Source organism: Rhinopithecus roxellana, chromosome 1, assembly GCF_007565055.1.
Source record: "Rhinopithecus roxellana isolate Shanxi Qingling chromosome 1, ASM756505v1, whole genome shotgun sequence".
Classification (NCBI taxonomy): Eukaryota; Metazoa; Chordata; class Mammalia; order Primates; family Cercopithecidae; genus Rhinopithecus; species Rhinopithecus roxellana.
In genome coordinates, this window is record NC_044549.1 from 164,805,284 (window position 1) to 164,829,247 (window position 23,964).

The window sequence follows — 23,964 nt, forward strand, 5'->3', positions numbered from 1 at the left end:
AACACTTTGGGAGGCCAAGGCAGGCAGATCACTTGAGGGCAGGAGTTCAAGACAAGCCTGGCCAACATGGTAAAACCCCATCTCTACTCAAAGTACAAAAAATAGCTGGGTGTGATGGTACACAACATTAATACTCAGGAGGGTGAAGCTACTCAGGAGACTGAAGCAGGAGGATCGCTTGAACCCGGGAGGTATATGTTACAGTGAGCCAATATCACATCACTGCACTACAGCCTGGGTGATGGAGTGTGACTCTGTCTCAAAAAAAAAAGGTTGAAAGTGAGGAGCTGGAATATAATATGTTCATAATTATTAACAAAAGTAACAAAAGAAACCTAATGTAACTATATTTAAGCAGACATTAAGTCAAAAAGCATAATCAGAGATAAAAAGGGTTATTACTAAATGCTAAAAAAAAATTCACTCAGAAAGTATAATTGTCTCGACCTATTATCTAAAATATTAGTGCAATAATTTTGATGTTTGTCCCCTCCAAACTTCATGTTGAAATTTGATCCTCACTGTTGGGGGTGGGGCCTAATGGGAGGTGTTTGGGTTATAGGGGCAAATCCTTCATAAATGGATCAATGCGCTCCTTTGTGGGTGAGTTCTCAGTCTATTAATTCTCACTACAGTTGGTTGTTAAAAAGAGTCCTGCTGACTCCCCTTTGCCTTCTATCATGAGTGGAAGCATCCTGGGTCCCTCATCAGAAGCTGAGCAAATGCCAGCACCATTCTTCTTGTACAGCCTGTAGAACCCTGACCCAAATAAATCTTTACTTTATTAATTACCCAGTATTCCTTTATAGAAACTCTAAATGAACTAAGACACGTAGCTTTAAAATATACAAAGTGAAAACACAGAATTACAAGTAGAAAATACTGAATCTACAGTTTTTTTACCTCTCTTAAAATTTCTCATACAATTTACCTCTCAAAAAATAATAAAGCAGAAAAAATACAGTAAATATGATAATTCCACCACACAAATAATAAGCCTAATATAATGAACATATATTAAAACTAGCATTGAATAATTAAAGAATACATATTGTTTCCAACCTTGAAACATTCATAAATTTGACCACCTACTGGGTCACAGAGGAAGTCTCAAAAATATTAAAGTAATCTCCATTTTACAGACCACATTCACTGACAAAAATGCAATAACATGTGAAATCAAAACCCAAAAGGTAGCTAACTAAAATTTGTAATAAATTCATAGAAACCGAGATTGCACCACTGTACTCCACAGAGGGAGACCCCATCTCAAAAAAAAAGAATATTGAAATATTGTCTAAATCACTGACCTCCATCTCCAAAGACAATGTAGAACTATTATTTCTATCTTGTTAGTAAGTATCATCTTAAATTATCTGCATGTTTGAATATAAAGTAAAAAGGTTTACTACAAGAGGAAATAAGATTAAAAGATAACAACAAATGAAAAGTACTCTATTGTTACTAATGGAAATACAATTAAACAGTTACCATATATCACAGAGATTCCTGTTAAAAAAATAAATTCTTTTTCTACTTCATTAAATATTCTACAGTGACTGAAATGAACAAGTTAGTATTTGCCAAAATGCTCTGTGCCTTGGTAGTATGAGCCTTTGATAAAATGTGATGGAGAAAAGCACAGAATTTGGTATAACAGGATCTAGAGTTAAGTGCTTATTCTGGCACTTACTGGCTGTGTCACTTTTGGCAAGTCACTTGACCACTCCAATAGCCAGCAAGAGTCTGGTATAAACAATCAATATTTGTGGCCTAAATGACTATTTGGCATTTCAAGGTCTTCTTTTGTTAAATGATACCAAAGATTATTTACCTCAAAGTATTCGGGGGAAGAGAAAATAACATCAGAAAATATCCAACTCTGCTTGCCAGTTAGTTGTTCAATCATTGTTTACTTCTGGACCAGTGTCCAGATTCTACCCTTTTTGTTTACAGCATATGACTGAGGGAACTTAGCATTCTGGTGTAGTAGGAGCTTGGGTAGTACACTAGTTTCCTAGGACTGATGGAACAAATTATCACAAACAGAAAAGCAAGAGAAATGTATTATCTTACAGTAATATAGGATAGAAGTCTGTATCTGGTGAGGGCACTCATTAAACTTAGGGCCCATCTCCAAGATGAACTCATCTTACTATCCTTACCTTGATTACATCTGCAAAGACCATTATTCCAAACAAGGTCGCATTCTAAGGTTCCAGATGGACATATATTTTGGGGGCCACTATTCAACCCACTACAGGTAGATACTATAATATTTACCTATCCCATCCCTTCCACTTCTCTCTCTACCGTTGAATAGCTGATTCTCCAATGTTGTCTAGCCTATTACTATTCAGAGTAATAGCCAGAATTAGCAATGCCTGGGAGCTTGATAGAAATGCAAATTTTTATGCCCACCCTAGGCCTACTGAATCAGATACTCTGGGAGTAGGTCCCAGGAATCTGTGTTTAAATAAGCCCCTTAGATGACTCTACAGCAAATTAAAGTTTTTGAGGCACTAATTTAATGCTTCCCACCTATCCACACAAATATAACACACTATGTGTCACTGAGTTTAAATAAATCAAGTAAGTATTAACGCTTTCCTTGTGGAGTGTAAAAAACAACGTGGTTATACGGAAAGACTCTCTCTCTATCTATTTATATACACACACATACACAAAATGATAATTAGGATTGCTGACTGGAATGACAAATGACAGAATTGCCTTTAATTGCAAAGGACAGAAAATCTATAGAACTGTGTTTACATTAGATTTATATAATCTGCGTAAACTGACTTGACATTGCCCATTTCCTTAAGTCACTATTCAGCTAAATGAAGTTTTCTTTTTTAATTTTTAAACAAAAAGAAGAAGTCTGTTAGTTCTGTTAAATCTGAGGGTGTGAAATTTTGATTCAGTATTTTATGTTCAGGGAAGACATAAATGCTTTGTAATCTTCTTTTGAGAGTAATTGTCAGTCAATAATCACTAAAGAGCTGCCTGCTTTGACAGAATTTCCAAAAGTGAATCTGTGTGCTTTGAATAATGTACACAAACTCCTTGTCAAAAGTTATCATATACAAGAAAAAGCCAATATCCTCATTTCCCTTTGAAAAATCTGCTTAGAATAAGGATGAAAACTAGTTACATGTAGCACTGCAAATGATGGTTATTACTTAATCTGAGTATCCAGAGAGTAGAGATGATATAGTTAAGTCTTTGGGCCTAGACAATGATTGCTTTCAACTTTCCTTTGAAAAGGAGGGGAGAATTAAAATGATCATTTGCTGGCCCTATTTTAGACACTATTTCAATAGAAAGAACACAAATCTAGTGTTTCTTATATAAATGTCAATCATCAATTGCTACATGCTCCAGTCTAGTCAACCTTTAGTAGAGTTCTTCATTCCTGTGAGATTTGAACAGACCAGTCCCTGACAATATGACTTATATCTTGCTGTTCCCTTCACTCTCTTCTTCAGCCATGTGTAAGTTTACAATAAAGCACTGTGGATTTCTCTGCTTTGAGGGGCTTATCAAAGAGAACACTGGAGTGTGTATTCAAGCAGTGAGCTGAGACACAAGACAGCACTTTCCCTAAAAATAGCAGTTGATCACCAGCCCACCTTAAACAAAAGGCATAAAAGGCCTTTGATTAACACTTAACAATCCTGACTGAGAACAGGAGTACCAGGAAACTTCAAGGAGCTCTATGATTTGGTGCTTCACTGATAGTTTTTAAAGCCTTACATTTATTTTTTAGTGGTCTTTGACTATATATACCAGAGATAGACCATGAAAATCCAGGTATTTCTTTTTGTAATAGAACAGATTTCACTTATAATTATAAAGAGTTTAAGAATACTAAGGACTAATCCAGACAGGGTGTCCAGGGAGGGACAAACCCCATGGAAAGCAGAATTTGTGACACAGTTGCTTAGCTGATTGAATAGAGCCAGTAAATTAGATTATCTGACCTCTAATTGTAGGCTTTCTGAAAATCCAAATCAGTTGAAACAATTCCTACTTGGGTACAGTTTTTTCCTAAAGCCAACAGGTATCTTAGCAAGGGGAATGTTGGGAGAAGATACTGTTTTTAGGGAAGACTTTCTAGAATCTATGTGTTTCAATTACATTCTAAAAAGCTGATGCAGAGAATATTCAGTGGTTATAGTACCTATATTATGCTGTTTTTCTGGACAAAAGAATGAATGTCAAGTGTTTCATTATTTGTTTTATAATTTTTCTCCATATCAGCTAGAATAGTAAGGATAACCAGCCTGATTTTTCAACTCATGGATCATTGTCAAATGCTTTAAGCATTTACCTTCAGTAGAATGCATAAGATCTCTCTCATACATAGGAATAGACAGACTCTCCACAATAGCACAACTAAAACATTTAAAAAATTATTTTTAAAATGTTGTCTAGTGTGTAGGAGAGTATAAATTTAAGATGCATCTTTAATATAAACATTTCATGATGCAGCAAATTATTTCTGGAACAAAGTGAAAGAATTATTATTATTATTATTATTATTATTACTATCACTATTTAAGACAGGGTCTCACTCCTGTCACCCAAGCTAGAGTGCAGTGGCGCAATCTTGGCTCACTACAGCCTGAACTTCCCAGGCTCAGGGGATCCTTCCACCTCAGCCTGAGTAGCTGGGACCACAGATGCACACCACCACACCTGGCATAATTTTTGTATTTTTAGTAGAGACAAAGTTTCACCAAGTTACTCAGGCTTGTCTTGAACTCCCAGGCTCAAACGATCCACCCGCCTCAGCCTTCCAAAGTGCAATGATTATGAGCATGAGCCACCCTGCCTGGCAAAGTAAAGGTATTAACTACATAAACAAAAAGACAAAGAATATCTCAAAGTCATTATAATTTTAAATAATTTTAGAAGTAGTAATTTATAGGTTTTTAAAGAAAGAAAATAGGTCTGTGTCATTTAACATAAATGAAAAGTTGAAAGACTTGCGGACAAAAGCCAAATGCTCATAAATTTGAAACTGTAGGCTTGAATTCTGCTATAAGCCAATTTTCTTTTCACTGACATTGTATTTTTTCTGGTGATATCTCTCCCCTTTGCAAGTAGAATAGTAGTGTAACTATTAGGCATAGAAAAAATCACTTAATATAACTAGTATAATTGCTACAATCCATAAAATACAAACTCATTATTCAAATTCCTATTCTATATTATATCAATAACTTATTGATAGGTACTACTGGTTTTGGTTTTAATGGAATGGAGTGAAGATGATGATGGTGAGCAAGAAATATTCCAGACTTCACAGGAAACTCAGATTCATTTTGTGTGGAGTCTGAAGTTAGAAATAGGGCTTATGTGTCTCTGAATCAGAGAGAAAGGATTACACTTGTACTAAATACAATCAGCAAAATGCATTGAAGAAAACTGCATTCCACAGCCGTAGGTCCAAATAACAAAGGACAACATCTGGCAACTGTTCAGCATTTGATAACTGGTATTTGAGGAAGATTTTGTTTCTTAAAAAAAGGGCAGCCACATTTTGTGGAATCATATTTCTTGCTTTCTGGTTCAAAGTTGAAATATAGAATAGAAAACAGGGAGAGTTATGGTTGAAAAGTTTCAAATTTTTAGAATCTACAGCACCAGATTTTAAGTGACATCAAATTCAAATTCCAAGTAAAATAATCTAAACTGAATTTTTAAATGGACATTATGTATAGAGAAAAATTAATACAAAACTAGTCATTATAAACAGTGACATTCAAAAAGGATACTTTTGTGTTTGCTTTTTAGTAACAAGGATGAAAAGAAGTTTTAAATGACTAGAGAAAATCACTGATAGATAAACCTCAATGTTTGTTTACCAAAAACCAGATTTACATAATTAAACTCTGAATTTTCTCAGACAAACCATTCACTGAACTGGGAAAAAAAAAAACACTGGTTTAGGAAGGCATCACTATACCTCTCTCCACTTCTACTTTCTTAGAACAGCCCCTTACAACTCAACTGCAACCCTAGCAACAATAAGCAGGCCAGCAGCCCTGTGGATGGAAAAACTTCCCCTTATAGCTACTTGCTAGCCAACATTTCTTATACTACATGCCCTGTGAACTTGGGGAATAGTGCGGTCTTCACACTATAGCATACTATTGTTTTCTCTCCAGGGGAGAAAAACAAAGGAGTTTTCAACTCTGCTATACTCATCCTTGACACGCATTTACCCTGTACTCCTCAGCTCCTCCCACTCCCACTGGCCATTTTGTGAAAACCACAAGTAGGCAGTTTGGCTGAAGTCAGATCCATCAAGCGAAAATCAAATACAAAAAAGGGTTAAGGAAATATATAAGTCTCAACGAAGACTTTTCTTCTTTGTTTAAGGAGCAAATACAATAATCTGCACCAGAAAATTGGTATTCTGAAGCAAGGGATCTTTGCTTGCCTTCATAAATGGTGTGTAAAAGGATTTGGAATAAGAGATTTATCTATTTTCTCTAATTGTAATATTTTACTACTAATTGTTATCCTATAGAACTCCCATAGACTTTAATTCAAGATAAAAGAAGTAAATCGTGCAATTTAATCAAGCAGGGTGAGTTATGAAGTTACTAAAGAGTATCTTGTTAAAATCACCCTCTGGAAGGGCATTTTAATACTGCCTTATAAGGAGGCAGTTTCCCTCTACAGATTTTGAGCATAGGGCAAATGAAATTAGTATGAAAACAACTTTCTGGTGGGGTGTGGGTGGCTCATGCCTGTAATCCCAGCACTACAGGAGGCCAAGGTGGGAGGATTATTTGAGCCCAGGAGTACCTTGTCTCTACAAAAAAATACAAAAATTAGCCAGACAAGGTGGTGCACACTTGTGGTCCTAGGTACTTGGGAGGGTGAGGCAGAAGGATCACTTGAGCCTAGGAGGTCAAGGCGTCACTGATCCATCTGTGTTCACGCCAGTGTATGCCAGCCTGGGCAACAGCCTTGCCTCAAAAAAAGAAAAATGAACTTTGTATGTTAAGATTTACACTGATGATTTAAAGTAATACATGGATAAAATGGATAAATATTTACATTAGGAAACTTTCTGGGTAGGGAAAATTCTTTATTTTGATTAGGGATGGTAGTTTTATGAGTATATATATTTAAGAAAAATTCATCAAATTGTACACTTAAGATCTCTGCATTTCACTGTGTTTAAATTTTACTTCAATAAAAATTTAAATTATGAAAAAGGTGAGTCAAGTTGGCTAAATAAAATTTATAGGAGGTAGTCATTGTGGACTGTGCCCCTGCACTAGACCCCAATAATCCAGACCAAACTAGAATGGAGTCACTCACACTAGGTGTCATGTAATCAAACTGAACTGAGACATGAGCTAGTTTTCCAAAAACCAGAAGATTTCACAGCAACCAATAATAAGGGTCCCAGTCAATCTGAGCTTGCATAATAAGAAAGTATCTTCTGCTTTAAGACACACAAGGAGAGTAACTTGAAGTAACCTGATGCTAACCAATCTAGTTTTTTTGCATAATGCTGTTTCCTTCTTCCTACTGGAGCTGCCTTACAAAAGCTGATCATTCTGCTAATCCCAGTAGAGCACTCTTCTATTTCATAGATAAGATGCTGCCAGATTCATGAATCACTAATAAAAGCCAATTCGATCTTTAAACTCAATTTGTTGAAAATTTCTTCTCTAAAAACTAAAAAAAAAAAAAAAAAAAACTATATTAATAGTACTGAAAATGGCAAAATAGTGATGGAATACCTGAATGATTCAAGTCAGGGGGACACTGGCCTATGGAAAGGTGAATAATGCCCACAAAGTAGAATACAAAAGGAAATTAAATGAGTTTTGAAACCTGACTGTGACTCTTCCCAAGGGATTCTGCTCCTTGCTATTCTTTTCTGAGATTTCTCTCTGCCTAGGGCTAGAACCCAGCAGTAGGAATCTGCTATAATATATTTATCTTCTGGGAAGGATGCATATAAAGCTAAATAAATTAAGTGAGTTGCAGTACATGAATTCCATATTAATAGCAAGCTTAGCAATTAACACAAATATCCAGACATCTAGTCATAAAATGTAAGCAACTTATCCTGTTAATTGGGCTAATGAAAATTTTCTGCTTGTTACGGAAATTTTTTGTAATAACTTTGGAGAGAAATGCTTTTTATCAGAAAACATAATAGCTGAAATTCCTCATACTGAAATGTATAAATCAAGAAAGTGGTCCTTAATTTTGTTGTTCAAATAGTAAGTTAAGTTATTGGTATTAATAAGTTTTAGGGAAAAAGATACATACAATTTCTGTATGTAAGCAAAAAATTAACAAATAGATCCTATTCCAGTTAGTAATAATATCTGGGATAGAGTTAACTAGAAATATGTAAAATTCTCTATTGAAAAAATGAATAGAGAATCAAACTATGTTTCTACATGGATGCATTTAATATTATAAATATGAAATTTTTCCCTAAATTGGTACATAGATTTTTTTTACCTCATGTTATAGCAACAACAACAAGTTATAATGTAAACTGGCAACAACATCTTTATTACTAATACTTGTCAATGACAATTATGGCATTTGCAAGCACTGATGATGAGAACACTTCAACATAATCCTTCTACTGGGAAGTGTCCTTAAAAAAACAATTCAACAAATAGGGTAGGAAAGAAAGCTATACTGATGAAGCTTTTCATCAGTTTTACCAACAACAATAGAAGAAAGGTTAAGTGAATTGTGAAACATACTTTATATTAACAAAAAAGCAGTCTTTTAAAGTATGTCAGAAAAAAAACACTGAATGCCCCAAAAGAGACAATTTTACTATATAAATACAGAAAAGGAACTACAAAACATTTAAAAGGAAAATCAGAAAATGTTTGTAACATATTGACAAATTATTAATAACTAATAAGAGTGTCCATGCCTACAAATCAATCAGAAAAAATACAAGCCCAAGAAAAAATGGGTAAGGGTATAATTAGGCAATTTTCAGAAGAAAACCTAGGCAAATACCATTTAGGAAATAGGCATGGGCAAAGACTTCATGACTAAAACACCAAAAGCAATGGCAACAAAAGTCAGAGTTGACAAATGGGATCTAATTAAACTAAACAGCCTCTGAACAGCAAAAGAAACGATCATCAGAGTTAACAGGCAACCTACAGAACCGGAGAAATTTCTTGCAATCCATCCATCTGACAAAGGGCTAATATCCGGAATCTACAAGGAACTTAAACAAATTTACAAGAAAAAAACAACCATCCACACCAAAAAGTGGGTGAAGGATGAACAGACACTTCTCAAAAGAAGACATTTATGTGGCCAACAAACATATGAAAAAAAGCTCATCATCACTGGTCATTAGAGAAATGCAAATCAAAATCACAATGAGATATCATCTCATGCCAGTTAGAATGGCGATCACTAAAAAGTCAGGAAACAACAGATGCTGGAGAGGAGGTGGACACTTTTACACTGTTTACACTTTTACACTTTTACACTGTTGGTGGGAGTATAAATTAGTTCAACCATTGTGGAAGACAGTGAGGGGAATTTCTTCAAGGAATTAGACCCAGAAATACCATTTGACCCAGCAATCCCATTACTGGATATATACCCAAAGGATTATATATAATTCTACTATAAAGACACATGCACATGTATGTTTATTTATGCACTGTTTACAATAACAAAGACTTGGCCCATGGCACTGACCCTGAGAACAGTACTGCCTTTGTTAAGAAAAACTGGTACAAATAAAGCAATATATAGAAACATTAGTTATTATCTTTATAGTCTTTGATTCTAAATATCATTTAGCAAAGATTAAAATAAACCTATCCACATTAACAATACTGTGCTACTTCACGTATTCCTGTCTAAATCTCCAGATGAACACACAAGACCTATATCCTTTCTTTTATAAAGGGCAACCTTGTTTTCTATGATACTGAATTCCTCTCTGCAAAGGAGCTGAACAATATTCAGCCAGTGAACAGCCAAGATTCCTTTTATAAGCCAAAAAGCAAAAAGACAAAACAACACCTGATTTTAGAAGGACTCATCAAATGTATATATTCAGAGTACAAACATGATGCCCATCCTTTGCCTAATCATCTGTAGATACACGCCCAACATCCTTTTCTGTTCCTCGAGGTTACACTTGACCTTCCCTGGGTCTGCTCTGCTTCACCACTCAGCATGGGAAATCTCACCATAGGCTTTTCGTTCTATCATAATTCCTTTTTATTGTGGCACTAGTATATGTCCACAAGTATTTGTTTTAGGCACCAACTCTTTCTCTTTATTTAGTGGTAAGAACATCATCTCTTGAGGAGAATGTCAAGGTTCATCCTATCTTAACCACGTTTTTGACAATAAGTAGAGTTAAACAACTCTCTGAATACAATATTCAGAATAATGTATTACATTTTAATAATTCTTTAAAAATGCTGCTGACAATTTTCATTTAAAACATTCCAGGTTCAGAAAATTCATTAAGATGGCTGATACTGTTCTCTACTTAAGTTTAAGGTAGATGTCATGTTGAGCAGTAAATTCTACTTAAATTTTCTATGAGACTGTGTACTCACATTACAGTAATATAGTATATAAAACTATTTTAGTATATGAGTATGTATATTAAATATAATTTAAGTAAAAGCACTCATTTACTTGTTTACTTACAGTTCTCTATTCTAATTTCTGATAGTCCTATAACATTAATATAAGTAACCATAAATATTAATTTCCTCATATTAACCTAAGAAAGGAAACATACTGAAGTAACATTTAGAAGAAAAAGTGGATTGTATGTCATTGTTTTTAAATAATTTAATTTTCTTTAAAGAATAGTGTTACATGAAATTTGAAGTTTGTATATTTTATATAGTAAAACACAATCTTACCCCTTTCTTGGCCAGTGCAGCAACTTTGTCATGTGTTTTGGATTTATCTGTAAGACAATGAAACATGGCTGCTTCAAAAAAGTGCCTATGTTCCTGTTCAAATAAATACTGAGTTACACAATGAGAAATTTCTACTTTCTCATTACTACTATAACATTATTTTGTTCCAGTTGTCCCTTTAATTAATATGCTAATAAACTGAGCTTCCCATTGTTTAGTAGAGCAATGCAATCCAAAAGTAATAATATGCACATTTTTATACTTATTTGGCAAATCTCCTCTCTTAAAGTTGGTTAGTTGGATGTCCTCAAGTTGGTGTCTAGTATATCTGATTTCTAGGTTCTGGGGAGCTTATGTGCTCTGGAGCATATAGGATCTAGAATTGAATCCCAACTGCCTCCATTTTCATTATCTATCTATTATACGCTGGACATGGGACAAGGACTTTATATAGATATCTTATTTAATTCTCATTATAACCTTGTAAAGTACGCAGTCTCTCCTCACTTCACAGCTGAGGTAAATAATGTATCCTGCCTGAGGTCATGCAGCTTGGCCAGAACCATCTGATCACAAACCTCTAATTTTTCCACACTGTCTGTCATCTCCATTTGGGACCACTGAGCTACCAACAGTGCCTCAGAGAAAGACTCAGCAAGAATGGAAACTACTAGTGCATTTTCTCATTATACCACTCCTAAATTTAGTACATTTCCTCATTATGCCACTCCTAAAAACAGAATAATTAGTAACCAAATAGTTCATAAAAAACTATCCCAGGATATTATTTTGAGACATGCTAAAGTATGTATGTGTGTATATGTACCTATTGGTTACGACTGCTGTCATAAAATATAGAAACTCAGAGGAACAGGTTACTATATTCATTCCTACAACTGGCTGGTCACATGTAAACTATCCTCTTTCCTGTATCCAGCTGTATACTTGAGATGATCCCTCTTTCTGGAACACCCTTTCTCTCCACTGATGAATGTATAAGGTTATGTGCCACTACAGATATTCCTCTGATTAGGATAAAACTCCACCTCTTTTGTAAAATCATAGTCATATTAAGCCATGAAACCTTCTTCTTTGTATTATGCTTAGTTACGAACATGTCTAAGTATTCTGTGACTAGAATATTCCTCAAAAGCAGGGACCACATTTTATATGCAGTAAGTGTTCAATATTACTTATAATTAAAAATGTATATGTATTTCATCCAAAATCTCCTATGAATCTGAAATATACATTTTACCTGAAAAAAATTACTGTAATGTATTAATTAAAATATATTGATCATTTACGTGGTATCAGCTACTATATTAGACAGTGGAAGATATAAAACAATGCACATGCTCTTAGACTCTATTTATAAACCAGGGGTAATAATTATTTTTCTTAAACTTTTAGTTTCAAGGGTACCTGTACTTGTTTGCTATACAGATACATTGTGTGTTGCGGGGTTTGGTGTACATACTATTTTATCACCCAGGTAGTAAGCATAGTACCCAATAGGTAGTTTTTCAATCCTCACCCTCTTTCCACCTTCCACTCTCAAGTAGGCCCCAGTGTCTATTGTTTCCTTTTTTGTGATCACGTGTACTCAATGTTTAGTTCTCACTTATAAGTGACAACATGCAGTGCTTGATTGTCTGTTCCTACATTGTCTTGCTTAGGATAATGGCCTCCAGTCCCAACCATGTTGCTGAAAGGACATTATCTTGTTCTTTCACATGACTGCATAGTATTCCATAGTGAATATGTACCATATTTTCTTTATCCAGTCTACAATTAATGGGCATCTAAATTAATTCCATGTCTTTGCTATTGAAAATAGTGCTGCAATGAACATATGTGTGCATATATCTTCATGATAGAATGATTTCTATTTCTATGGGTATATATTGCAAAAATGGGATTCCTGGGTCAAATGATGGTTCAGTTTTAAGTTCTTTGAAAAATTCTCAAACTGCTTTGCACAGTCACTGAACTAAATTACATTACCACAAGTAGTATATAGCATTCCCTTTGCTCTGTAACCTCGCCAGTATTTGTTATCTTTTGACTTTGTATTAATAACCATTCTGACTGGTGTGAGATAATATCTCATTATGGTTTTGATTTGCATTTCTCTAAGGGACAGTGATGTTGAGCATTTTTTCATATGCTCATTAGCCACATATATGTCTTCTTTTGAAAAGTGTCTGTTCATGTCCTTTGCCCACTTTTTAATGGGGTTATTTTTTGCTTATTATCAATGCTGGACATCAGACCTTTTTCAGATGCAGAGTTTGCAAATATTTTCTCCCATTCTGTGGACTGTCTATTTACTCTGTTGATAGTTTCCTTTGTTGTAAAAAGCTCTTTAGTTTAATTAGGTCCAGGAGTAAAAATGATTACCTCACTAGTATATTGTGAGATTTAAATAGAATAAGCTACTTAATTAAAACTCCTAAAACAATGTCTGAAGATAACAGATAATCAACAAATATTCACTTCCATTTTAGCTAATAGACATGGGGTGTGTGTGTGTGTGTGTGTGAGAGAGAGAGAGAGAGAGAGAGAGAGAGAGAGAGAGAGAGAAAGAAAGACAGAGGGAGATCTTGATCTTTGGAATACTAGGAAAAACACTTCAGTGATTATATATTTCACTACTGTATCATCTTTTTAGGTGACTCTACCATTCTTCCATCTAAATAATTATTTTCATCTTTTTAACATAGTTGGAAATAATTGATGAGTAATAATAAAATAGCAACATGTTTCAAGAAATAGGAAAAAATAAGATCACGAAAATCTCATAGTATATTTTGGGATTAATGATGTGTAAAGGGCCCAGTAGAACCTTACAGTAATAACAAGATGCAATAAGTTTTGTTGTATCTTAAAAAAAAGTTAATTTACTCTTTGTTCTTTTGAAAATCTCTAATAAGGATAGAAGTCATGATGAAATATCAATCATTAAAAATAGTTAAAATTGAACAAAAAGAAATTCAAAAACTAAAAATTGGAGTCTATGTATCTGGATGGGACAGAGAGAGTTAACCAAAATGGATGTTTGCTATGTTTCCTGTCAAAACATACCTCATTCTTACATAAATTTGCTAACATGGCAATGAATTGGGAACAGAAATATGTGAACTGTTGTTCAAGGAGCTTTTTATGTTCAAAAGTTATAAAAACCATCTTCTAATAAAAGTAGAGTACCTTGGGGAGTATCAAAAACCACATTGATTTTCAAATGCCTAAGGAAAATTCTTATGTAGTACTTGAAACATTATGATCAGTAGTAATTTCTTTATTAATAATAACAGTAGGTCTATGTTCAACTTCAGCAAAAATTAACAGCCTTCTAAAAGCTAAATTTTCTCTTGTGAGAAAGATTTAATTTCCTTCCTTCAGAAATCTCTGCATGGAGGGACTCTCACCATAAAGAGTGAAAAGCAGTTAACAGGAAATGTAGATGTGGATAATGAAAAGGGCCTTCACTCCTCCTTTGAGCTATATCCAAGTCATATTTTTAAAGTGCAAAAGAGGAGCTGCTGGTAGTAAATGAAAATGTTCTAAATGAGTAGAGGTGGTTATGACTCATGACCCAGAACAGATGTTATTGATTTTTTACTTACAACCATATTAGAGAGAATTAAAAATATTAACATAATTCAATGATTTATCTTCTTTAAATAATTTTTTTAAACCTTGTGTATTCATGGACTCTGAAAAAGTTGTCAGTTTTTGTTTGTTTAACTGTGATAGCTGAAAGCATTTTCGTAAAAATGTAGAGGACATTCAGTTTCTGGTCTGGAATGTAAGGAGCTTAGAAGGTTGCCACTAGAGTCCAACAACATGTACAAAGGTGAGCAAAATGAAAAATGAACAACTCTTTTCAGATCCTTTGGAGAAGTAAGGTCACTGGGGAAACTGCTGTCCCCAGATTTGGAGAAAAAGACAGGTAAATACAGAGAATCACAACCCACCTGAGCAGGGTGGAAACTAGTATAGGGGTAGGAAAACATGAACTTCAATTGACAAACTTCTAGAAACTCTGTGGGAATAAGCCTGAGACAAAAACTCCAGGGGGACCTAGTCATGGTGGGAGGGGCACACTTTTGTTGAGTTTTACCCAAAGGAGCTCTACCAGGTTCTCACAGAGAAGATTAGGGAAATATCTCCTTGTTCCATCAAGGGGAGGAGAAAAGTAATCATTTTGAAAAAATCAGACCATTCTGTACTTCTTAGCAAGGCCTGCCCTGAGGAGAAACTATTTTACCAGAGCCTAACCTATTGAGGGATTTTCAAAGCCTAACCCCAGTCTGACCTGGGGGAAGCAAAATACCCAACTCCAGCCCCTTGTAGCCATCCTTTACCACCTATGTAGGTGAAGAAAAAAAAAAAGGAAGTTGGAGGAAAGCTCTTATGAAGTTTACAGCCTAGGACTGAGACTTTATGATAGGAACACAGAATGTTTTCCCTCCCCTTCATGTCTTACCACTGTACTGCTAAACTATCATGATTGCAGTTATTTTACCCAGAACATCATGCCCACCTTCCAGTAAAAATTTATAAGGCATACTAAAAGACAAAAAAGAAAATTTGAAGAGAAAGAGCAAGCAGCAGGACCAGATCAAGATATGGCAGGGATGATGGGATTATCAGCTCATGAATTTAAAACAACTATGATTAATATGCTAAAAGCTATAGTGTTAAAAGTAGACAACATGCAAGAACAGATGAGTAATGTAAGAAATGAAAATTCTAAGAAAGATTCATAAGAAATACTTGAGAGCAAAAGTACTGAAACAGAAATGAAGAATGTGTTTGATATGCTCATCAGGAGACTCGACATAGCTAAGGAAACAATCTTTGAGCTTCAGGTATATCAATAAAAACCACCAAAACTAAAAAAACTGAAAAAGAGAAAATGCTGAAAAAAATAATAAAACAGTATATCCAAGAACTGTGTGACAACTAGAAAAGTGTGATATACATGTAATAGACATACTAGAATGAAAAGAGATACAGGAACAAAAAAAAAAAAATGGACACAATAATAACTGATAATTTCCCTCAAATTAATATCAGATGCCAAACCATAGACCCAGAAGCTCAGGAAATACCAAGTAATATAAATGCCAAAAATCTACATGTCATATTCAAACTGCAGAAAATAAAAGATTAAAAATAAAATCTTGAAAAAAGTCAGAGAAATAACCCACTTTACCAACTAGAAGAGTAAATATAAGAATTACATCAAACTTTTCCTCAAAAACCACGCAATCGATAAAATATTTGAGCAAAATAAAGTGTTGACAAAATAGCCCACCCACCTAGAATTCTACACTCTGAAATTACTTTTCTTTCTTTCTTTTGTTTTTTTCATTTAGATAACATATTTCTTAATTCTTTTTTTTTTTTTTTTTTTCTTTTGAGACAGGATCTTGCTCTGTACTCAGGTCAGAGTACAGTGGCACAATCATGGCTCACTGTGGCCTCAACTTCCTGGGCTCAAGCGATACTCCCACTTCAGTCTCCTGCATAGGTGGGACTATAGATGAATACCTGGTTAATTTTTGAATTTTTTATAGAGATGGAATCTCACCATGTTGCCCAGGCTGGTCTCAAACTCTGGGGTCAAGTGATCCTCCTGCCTCAGCCTCCTAAAGTGCTGGGATTACAGGCCTGAGCCACAATGCATGGCCTGTGAAATTATTTTTCAAAAGTAAAGGATAAATAAAGACTTTCTCAGGCAAAAAAAGAAAAAAAAAAAAGGAGGCATTTGTTGCCAATAGAACTGCCTTGCAAGGAATACTAAAAGAAGTTCTTCTGAGAGAAGAAAAATAATATAGGTTAGAAAGTCAGATCTGCACAAAGACAAGAAGAGCATTGAAAACTGACTAAGTAAAGGTAAAGTAAAAACTTTTTACTTTTCTTATTCTTAATTGATCTAACAGATAACAGTTTGTTTAAAATAATCATGATATACTTAATTACGTATGTTTATGCATACATCTTTTTGTGTGCATGCATATATGCTTATATATAAGTAAAATGAATGATATCAATAATAGCAGGGATGAGAAGGAAGAATTAGGCATAGTCTGTCATAAGATATTTGTACTACCCATGAAACAGGATAATTATTTGTAAGTGAGATTTGAAGTAGCTGTAAATGTATATTGCAAACTCTAGGGCAACCACTAAAAAAAGTTTTTGAAAAAGTATAACTGATAATTGATATGCTAAGAGGGAAGAAAATGGAATTATTTAAAATCTCAAAATCACAAAGACAGGAAAAGAGTGAAAGACAAAAACAGTAACAAAGAAAAAGGGCACCACTAAAAATAGTTTTAAAAAAGTATAATTGATCATTGATATGTCAACAGGGAAGAAAATGTAATTATATAAAATCTCAAAATCACCAAGACAGAAAAAGAGTGAAAGGCAAAAACAGTAATAAAGAAAAAGGGCAATAAATAGAAAATAATAATAAATATGACAACTATTAATCCATGATATTAAAAATAATCATTTTAAATATTAATGGCCTAGATGGATGACTTAAAAGAAAAGTATATCATGCTAACCCTAATGAAAAGGAAGTAGGAGTTATATTAATTTGAAACATAGCAGACTTCAGAGCAAGGAAAGTTATCAAGAATAAAGAGGGTCATACAAAATAATAAAGAGGTCAATACTCCAAGAAGACTTGCAACCTTCAATGTACATGCACCTAACAACAGAGCATCAAAATATGAGAGGCAAAAACTGATGGAACTGTAGAGAGAAATAAATAAATCTACTATTATAGCTAGAGGCTTCAACAGCCCTCTGTCAGATATGAACAAATCCAGCAAAAAGAAAATCAGTAAAGACACGGTTGAACTCAAAAGCACCATCAATCAACTGGATATATTTGACATCTGTAATCTACTTCATCCAACAACAGCAGAATACACATCCTTCTTGAGCCCACATGAAACATTCAGAAAAACAGACCACATTCTGGGCAATAAAAAATACCTTAACACATTTAAAAGAATAGATATAATACAATATCTCCTTGCAGACCAAAATGGAATTAAGCCAGAAACTGGTAACAGAGAGATAGGTGGAAATTCAAAATACTTGGAGAGTAAGGAACACACTTCTAAGTAACACATAGATCAAAGAGAAAAAAAAAAAACTCAAGAAAAATTTTAAAATATTTTGAACTAAATGAAAATGAAAGTACAAGTTATCAATCACGGGATGCAGCAAAAGCAATGTTCAGAGGAAAATTTATAGCATTGAATTCATCTATTAGAAAAGAAAAAAGCTCTAAAATCAATAATCTAAGCTTCTACTTTGGAAATTAGAAGAAAAAGAGCAGGCTAAATCCAAAGTAAGCAGAAGAAAAAAAAATAATAAAAGAACAGAAGTCAATGAAATTGAAGACAGTAGACAGAGAAAAATCAATACAACCATAAGCTAGTTCTTTGAAAGATCAGTAAAATTGATGACTAAAGAGAAGAAAGAAGGAAGGAAGGAAGGAAGGAAGGAAGGAAGGAAGGAAGGAAGGAAGGAAGGAAGGAAGGAAGGAGAGAGAAGGAAGGAAGACAAGAAGGAAGGAAGACAGGAAGACAGGAAGGAAGGAAGACAGGAAGACAGGAAGGCAGGCAGGAAGTCAGGAAGGAAGGAAGGCAGGAAGAAAGGAAGGAAGGGAGGGAGGGAGAGAGACAGGAAGGAAGGAGGAAAGGGAGAGAGGCAGGTGGGCACATATTACTAATATTAGAAATAGGTAGACATTATAACAAATCCCATGGGCATTAAAAGAAAATAAAGGAACATTATGAACAACTCTATGCCCACAAATTTTATAACCTAGATGAAATGGACCAATTTCTTGAAAGAGACACTCTGCTAAAATTCTTACAAAAAGAAACAGGCAATCTGAATAGACCTATACTATTAAAGAAATTGAATCAATATAATAACCTTCCAAAACAAAAAGCAGCAAGCCCAGATGGGTTCACTGGTGAATGCCATCAAACATATAGGAAGAAATTATGCCAATTCTCCATAACATTTTCCAGAAAATATAAGCAGAGAAAATACTTTCTAACTCATTCAATGCAAGGTAGTTCAAAAATTGGAAACCAATTAATTTAATCAATCGCATTAATAGCATAAAGAAGAAAAAAAAAAACCCCTCAGGAAACAAGGAAGACAGGGGAACTTCCTTAGCTTCATAAAGAGCATTTACAAAATATCTAAAGCTAGTATCATATTTAATGGTAACAAGCTAGAAGCTGTCGTGCTAAGATGAAGAACAAGTCAAGGGTTTTCTCGCTCACCACTCTTCTCAATACTGTACTGGAATTCCTAGATAACGCAGTAAGACGAGAAATGAAAATAAAAGGTATATAGATTGGGAAAGAAGAAATAAAAGTCTCTTTGCACATAATATGATTATCTATGTAGTAAATCGAAAAGAATAGACAAAAAAAATCCTGTAATTAATAATAGATTATAGCAAGGTTGCAGGATACAAGGTTAATATGCAAAAATAAATAGATTTCTGACATACCAGTACCAAACAAGTAGAATTTGAAATGAAAACACATTAGAATTTACACTGGCAAACCTCAAAGTGAATTAGTTAAGCATAAATCTAAAACAAAAGTACAAGATCTAAATGAGGAAAACTACCAAACTCTGATAAAATAAATCAAAAAAGAACTGAATAAACAATAAACTTGAAGATATTCCGTGTTCATTGATAAAAAGACTCAATATTGTCAAGATACCAGTTCTTCCCAACTTGATATATAGATTCAACACAATCCCAATAAAAATGCCAGCACGTTATTTTGTGAAATCAACAAACTGATTCTAAAATGTATATGGAAAGGCAAAAGACCCAGAATAGCCAATCCAATATGGAAGTGAACCAAACATCTGACTCTTTGACCCTTGGATTTTTAGAGCAGTGAAACTACTCTACATGATACTACAATGGTGGATACAGGTCATTATACATTTCTCCAAACCCACAGAATGTATAACAGCAAGAGTAAACCCTAATGTAAACTAAGGACTTTGGGTGATAATGATGTGTCAGTGTAGGTTCATCAATTGTAACAAATAGATCTCATGGTATGGGATGTTGATAGTGGGGGAGGTTGTGTGTTTAGGGGCTGTGGGGAGGAGATATATGGGAACGCTCTGTACTTTCCACTCAATTTTCTGTGAACTTAAAACTGCTCTAAAAAATCAAGTCAATTTTTTTAACAATATAAATAATTCTGGGAAAAAGTTAGAAATAAGGACATCAATTCTAAAATGTAGAGCACGTAAGAAAGTCTTAATCTTTATTAAGATTAATCATTATTCTATGGATAATGGTCTATTTATTTTTAGAAGTATAATTAAAATGAATGTTTCTATATAAGATAAAAAATTTTCTAGCCCCAGCAGAATTACTTAGTTACGGTAGTAGTAATAAATACAACAAAAACAGAACAACTAAATTATGAGGGTGAGACTGTTATAATCTGATTGGGTTATATTTAAAGTTATATTTTTTAAAAAATTTACAAATATTGGCCGGGCGCGGTGGCTCAAGCCTGTAATCCCAGCACTTTGGGAGGCCGAGACGGGTGTATCGCGAGGTCAGGAGATCGAGACCATCCTGGCTAACACCGTGAAACCCCGTCTCTACTAAAAAATACAAAAAACTAGCTGGGCGAGGTGGCGGGCGCCTGTAGTCCCAGCTACTCGGGAGGCTGAGGCAGGAGAATGGCGTAAACCCGGGAGGCGGAGTTTGCAGTGAACTGAGATCCGGCCACTGCACTCCAGCCTGGGCGATAGAGCAAGACTCCATCTCAAAAGAAAAAAAAATTTACAAATATTTAAAGATCCTGCATATTTCAACAATGAGAGAGTTGCAGTCAGATAAAATACTATACCAATTTCTGCATGGTAGGAAGACTATAGGCTAAATATTGGGGTAATTTATTTCTAGGTTGGAAAAATAAATTGTTAGGTGAAGAAACCTTTAAAGTTGCTGGGTTAAAAAGTGGATTACTGCTAAGTTATTCATCTTTGGTGAAATATCTAAACAGTGGCTACTTATCTCTCAAAACTACTTTTGAATACAGAAAGAAGCTGAATACTTTACCAGAATCTACACTGGATGCTAAGCAGACACAAGGATTACATGACTACTTTGGAGATAGTGAATAGTGAATTGTGAGCCTGTTACTGCAAATACTAAACTCCTGGAATTCTGAAGTCCTAAAAGTTCATGCCCCTCCATTTTGGCTACTTAAGAGACAAAATGAAAGCTGTTAGGCATATGGCTCTCAATAATCAGGCTGAATTACATAAAACTCTGCATGTAAAAATAATCACACTTTCAGCAAGAAAATGAGCTATTTCTGCAAAACCAATCAGAAATAATCCTTCTTCAGAGTCTCCGGACAGGCAAGAATGTCAAAGGACCCACTGCTAATTGAGAGTGCAAGTCTACTCCTCATGAGAAATAGATATAAGTTTAAAAAGTAAATGACTATATTACTTAAAGCTATTAATGTTCAAAAAATTAAATGTCTAAAAGGCTTTTGTGATTAAATAACAAAAATGTATAGTCTGTGCAAGGCATAAAATTGTATTTGTGACAATACAGTGAGTTCAACCTTTATTGCTAATAAACAGAGACATTATATTTTCAGCACAGGAATAAAATTGCATTTGTAGTAATAAATGTCTCTTCTCATGGTCTCAGAGTAAACCTGAGTAGTGTATTTGTCATTCTTTTTCCACTCTTTTCAAACCTACTTATTTGCTTTAAATCCTAAACTTAGGTGGCTGGGTTGAAATTTAAATTTTTTCTCAAATAAAATCTTTTCACATATACATTTTTTTGTAAATATAAATTAAAGTTTTCCAAAGGAGAAAAAAATCATTGCTACTTTAAAATTCAGTCAGCATCAAAGTCCGGATCCTTCTATCCACAGAGTAATCTGTTTAGAACTTAAAGTAATAAAGACAAAAAGGGGCTTATAAAATACTAAATGATTATAATCACTAAGCAGAAAGCAAGTTAAACATATTTAAGTTTAATAAAAACTATCTCATGCCTGTGATCCCAGCACTTTGGGAGGCCAAGGCGGATGGACCACCTGAGTTCAGGAGTTCGAGACCAGCCTGGCCAATATGGGGAAACCTCGTCTCTACTGATAATACAAAAATTAGCTGGGCGTGGTGGCGGGCATCTGTAATCCCAGCTACTCCGGAGGCTGAGGCAGGAGAATTGCTAGAACCTAGGAGGCGGAGCTTGCGGTGAGCCAAGATCGCGTCCCTGCACTCCAGCCTGGGCGACAGAGTGAGACTCCATCTAAATAAATAAATAAATGAATAAATTTTATCATTTTATGTGGCAATCATCTTCTTTTTAGAGTTAAAAATGTGTCATACCAATAGATCAATGGAACAGAATAAAGAACTCAGAAATAAGGCCACATGCCTACAACTATCTGATCTTCAACGAACCTGACAAAAACAAGCAATGGGAGGTTCAAGACCAGCCTGGCCAACATGGTGAAACCCCGTCTCTACTAAAGATACAAAAAATTAGCTGGGCATGGTGGCATGTGCCTGTAAACCCAACTACTTGGGAGGCTGAGGCAGGAGAATTGCTTGAACCCGGGAGGTGGAGCTTGCAGTGAGCTGAGATTGCACCGTTGCACTCCAGCCTGGGTGACAGGGCAAGACTCTGTCTAAAAAAAAAAAAAAAAAAAAGCAAACGAGGAAAAGATTCCCTACTTAATAAATGGTGCTGGGAGAACTGGCTAGCCATATGCAGAAAATTGAAACTGGACCCTGCCCCACTTCCTTATACCATATACAAAAATTAACTCAAGATGGATTAAAGACTTAAATGTAAAACCCAAAACTATAAAAACCCTTGAAGACAACCCAGGCAATACCATTCCGGACACAGGCATGGGCAAAGATTTCACAATGAAGTCACCAAAAGCAACTGGAACACAGCAAAAATTTACAAATGGGATCTAATTAAACTAAAAAGTGCAGTAATAGAAACTATCAACAGAGTGAGCAGAGAACTTACTGAATGGAAGAAAATTTTTGCAATCTATGCATCTGACAAAGGTCTAATACCCACCATCTATAGGGAACTTAAACAAGTTCACAAAAAAAAAAAAAAAATTAAAAAGTGGGCAAAGGACACAAACTAACAATTTTCAAAAGAAGACATACATATGGCCAACCTACGTATGAAAAAAAGTTCAGCATCACTGATCATTAGAGAAATGTAAATCAAAATCACAACGAGATACCATCTCACACTAGTCAGAATGGCTACTATTAAAAAGTCAAAAAATAATAGATGGTGGTGAGGTTGAGGAGAAAAAGGAACGCTTATACACTGTTGCTGGGAGTGTAAATTAGTTCAACCATTGTGGAAGACAGTGTGGTGATTGCTCAAAGACCTAGGGGCAGAAATACCACTCAACCCAGCAATCTCATTACTGGGTATATACCCAAAGGAATATAAATCATTCTATTATAAAGACACTTGCACACGTGTGTTCAACACTATTCACAATAGCAAAGACAGTAACTCAAACTAAATGCCCATTAATGGTATAAAGAAAATGTGGATAAAGAAAATGTGGTAAAGAAAATGTGGTACCTGTACACTGTAATAAAGAAAATATGGTACCTGTACACCATGGAATACTATGTGGCCACAGAAAAGAATGAGATCAGTCCTTTGCAGGGACATGGATGGAGCTGGATGCCATTAGCCTTAGCAACTAATGCAGGAACAAAACCAAATACTGCATGTTCTCACCTATAAGTGGGAGCTAATTGATAAGAATAAATTGGCACATAGAGAAGAACAACACACACTGGGGTTTATCAGAGGGTGGAAGGTGGGAGGAGAAAAAGGATCAGGAAAAATAACTAATGTGTACTAGGCTTAATACCTGGGTTATGAAATATCTTTATAACACATCCCCATGAC

General features: G+C 34.7%; 1 protein-coding gene across 1 annotated transcript in view; it reads right to left on the minus strand.

Moving 5' to 3' along the window:
* Positions 1 to 23,964, minus strand: part of ZCWPW2 (zinc finger CW-type and PWWP domain containing 2) — a 96,908-nt gene that overhangs the window by 15,325 nt on the left and 57,619 nt on the right. Inside the window, 1 exon segment of the mRNA XM_010357343.2 lies at positions 10,929 to 10,975. Coding sequence (XP_010355645.2) covers positions 10,929 to 10,975 — 47 coding nt within the window.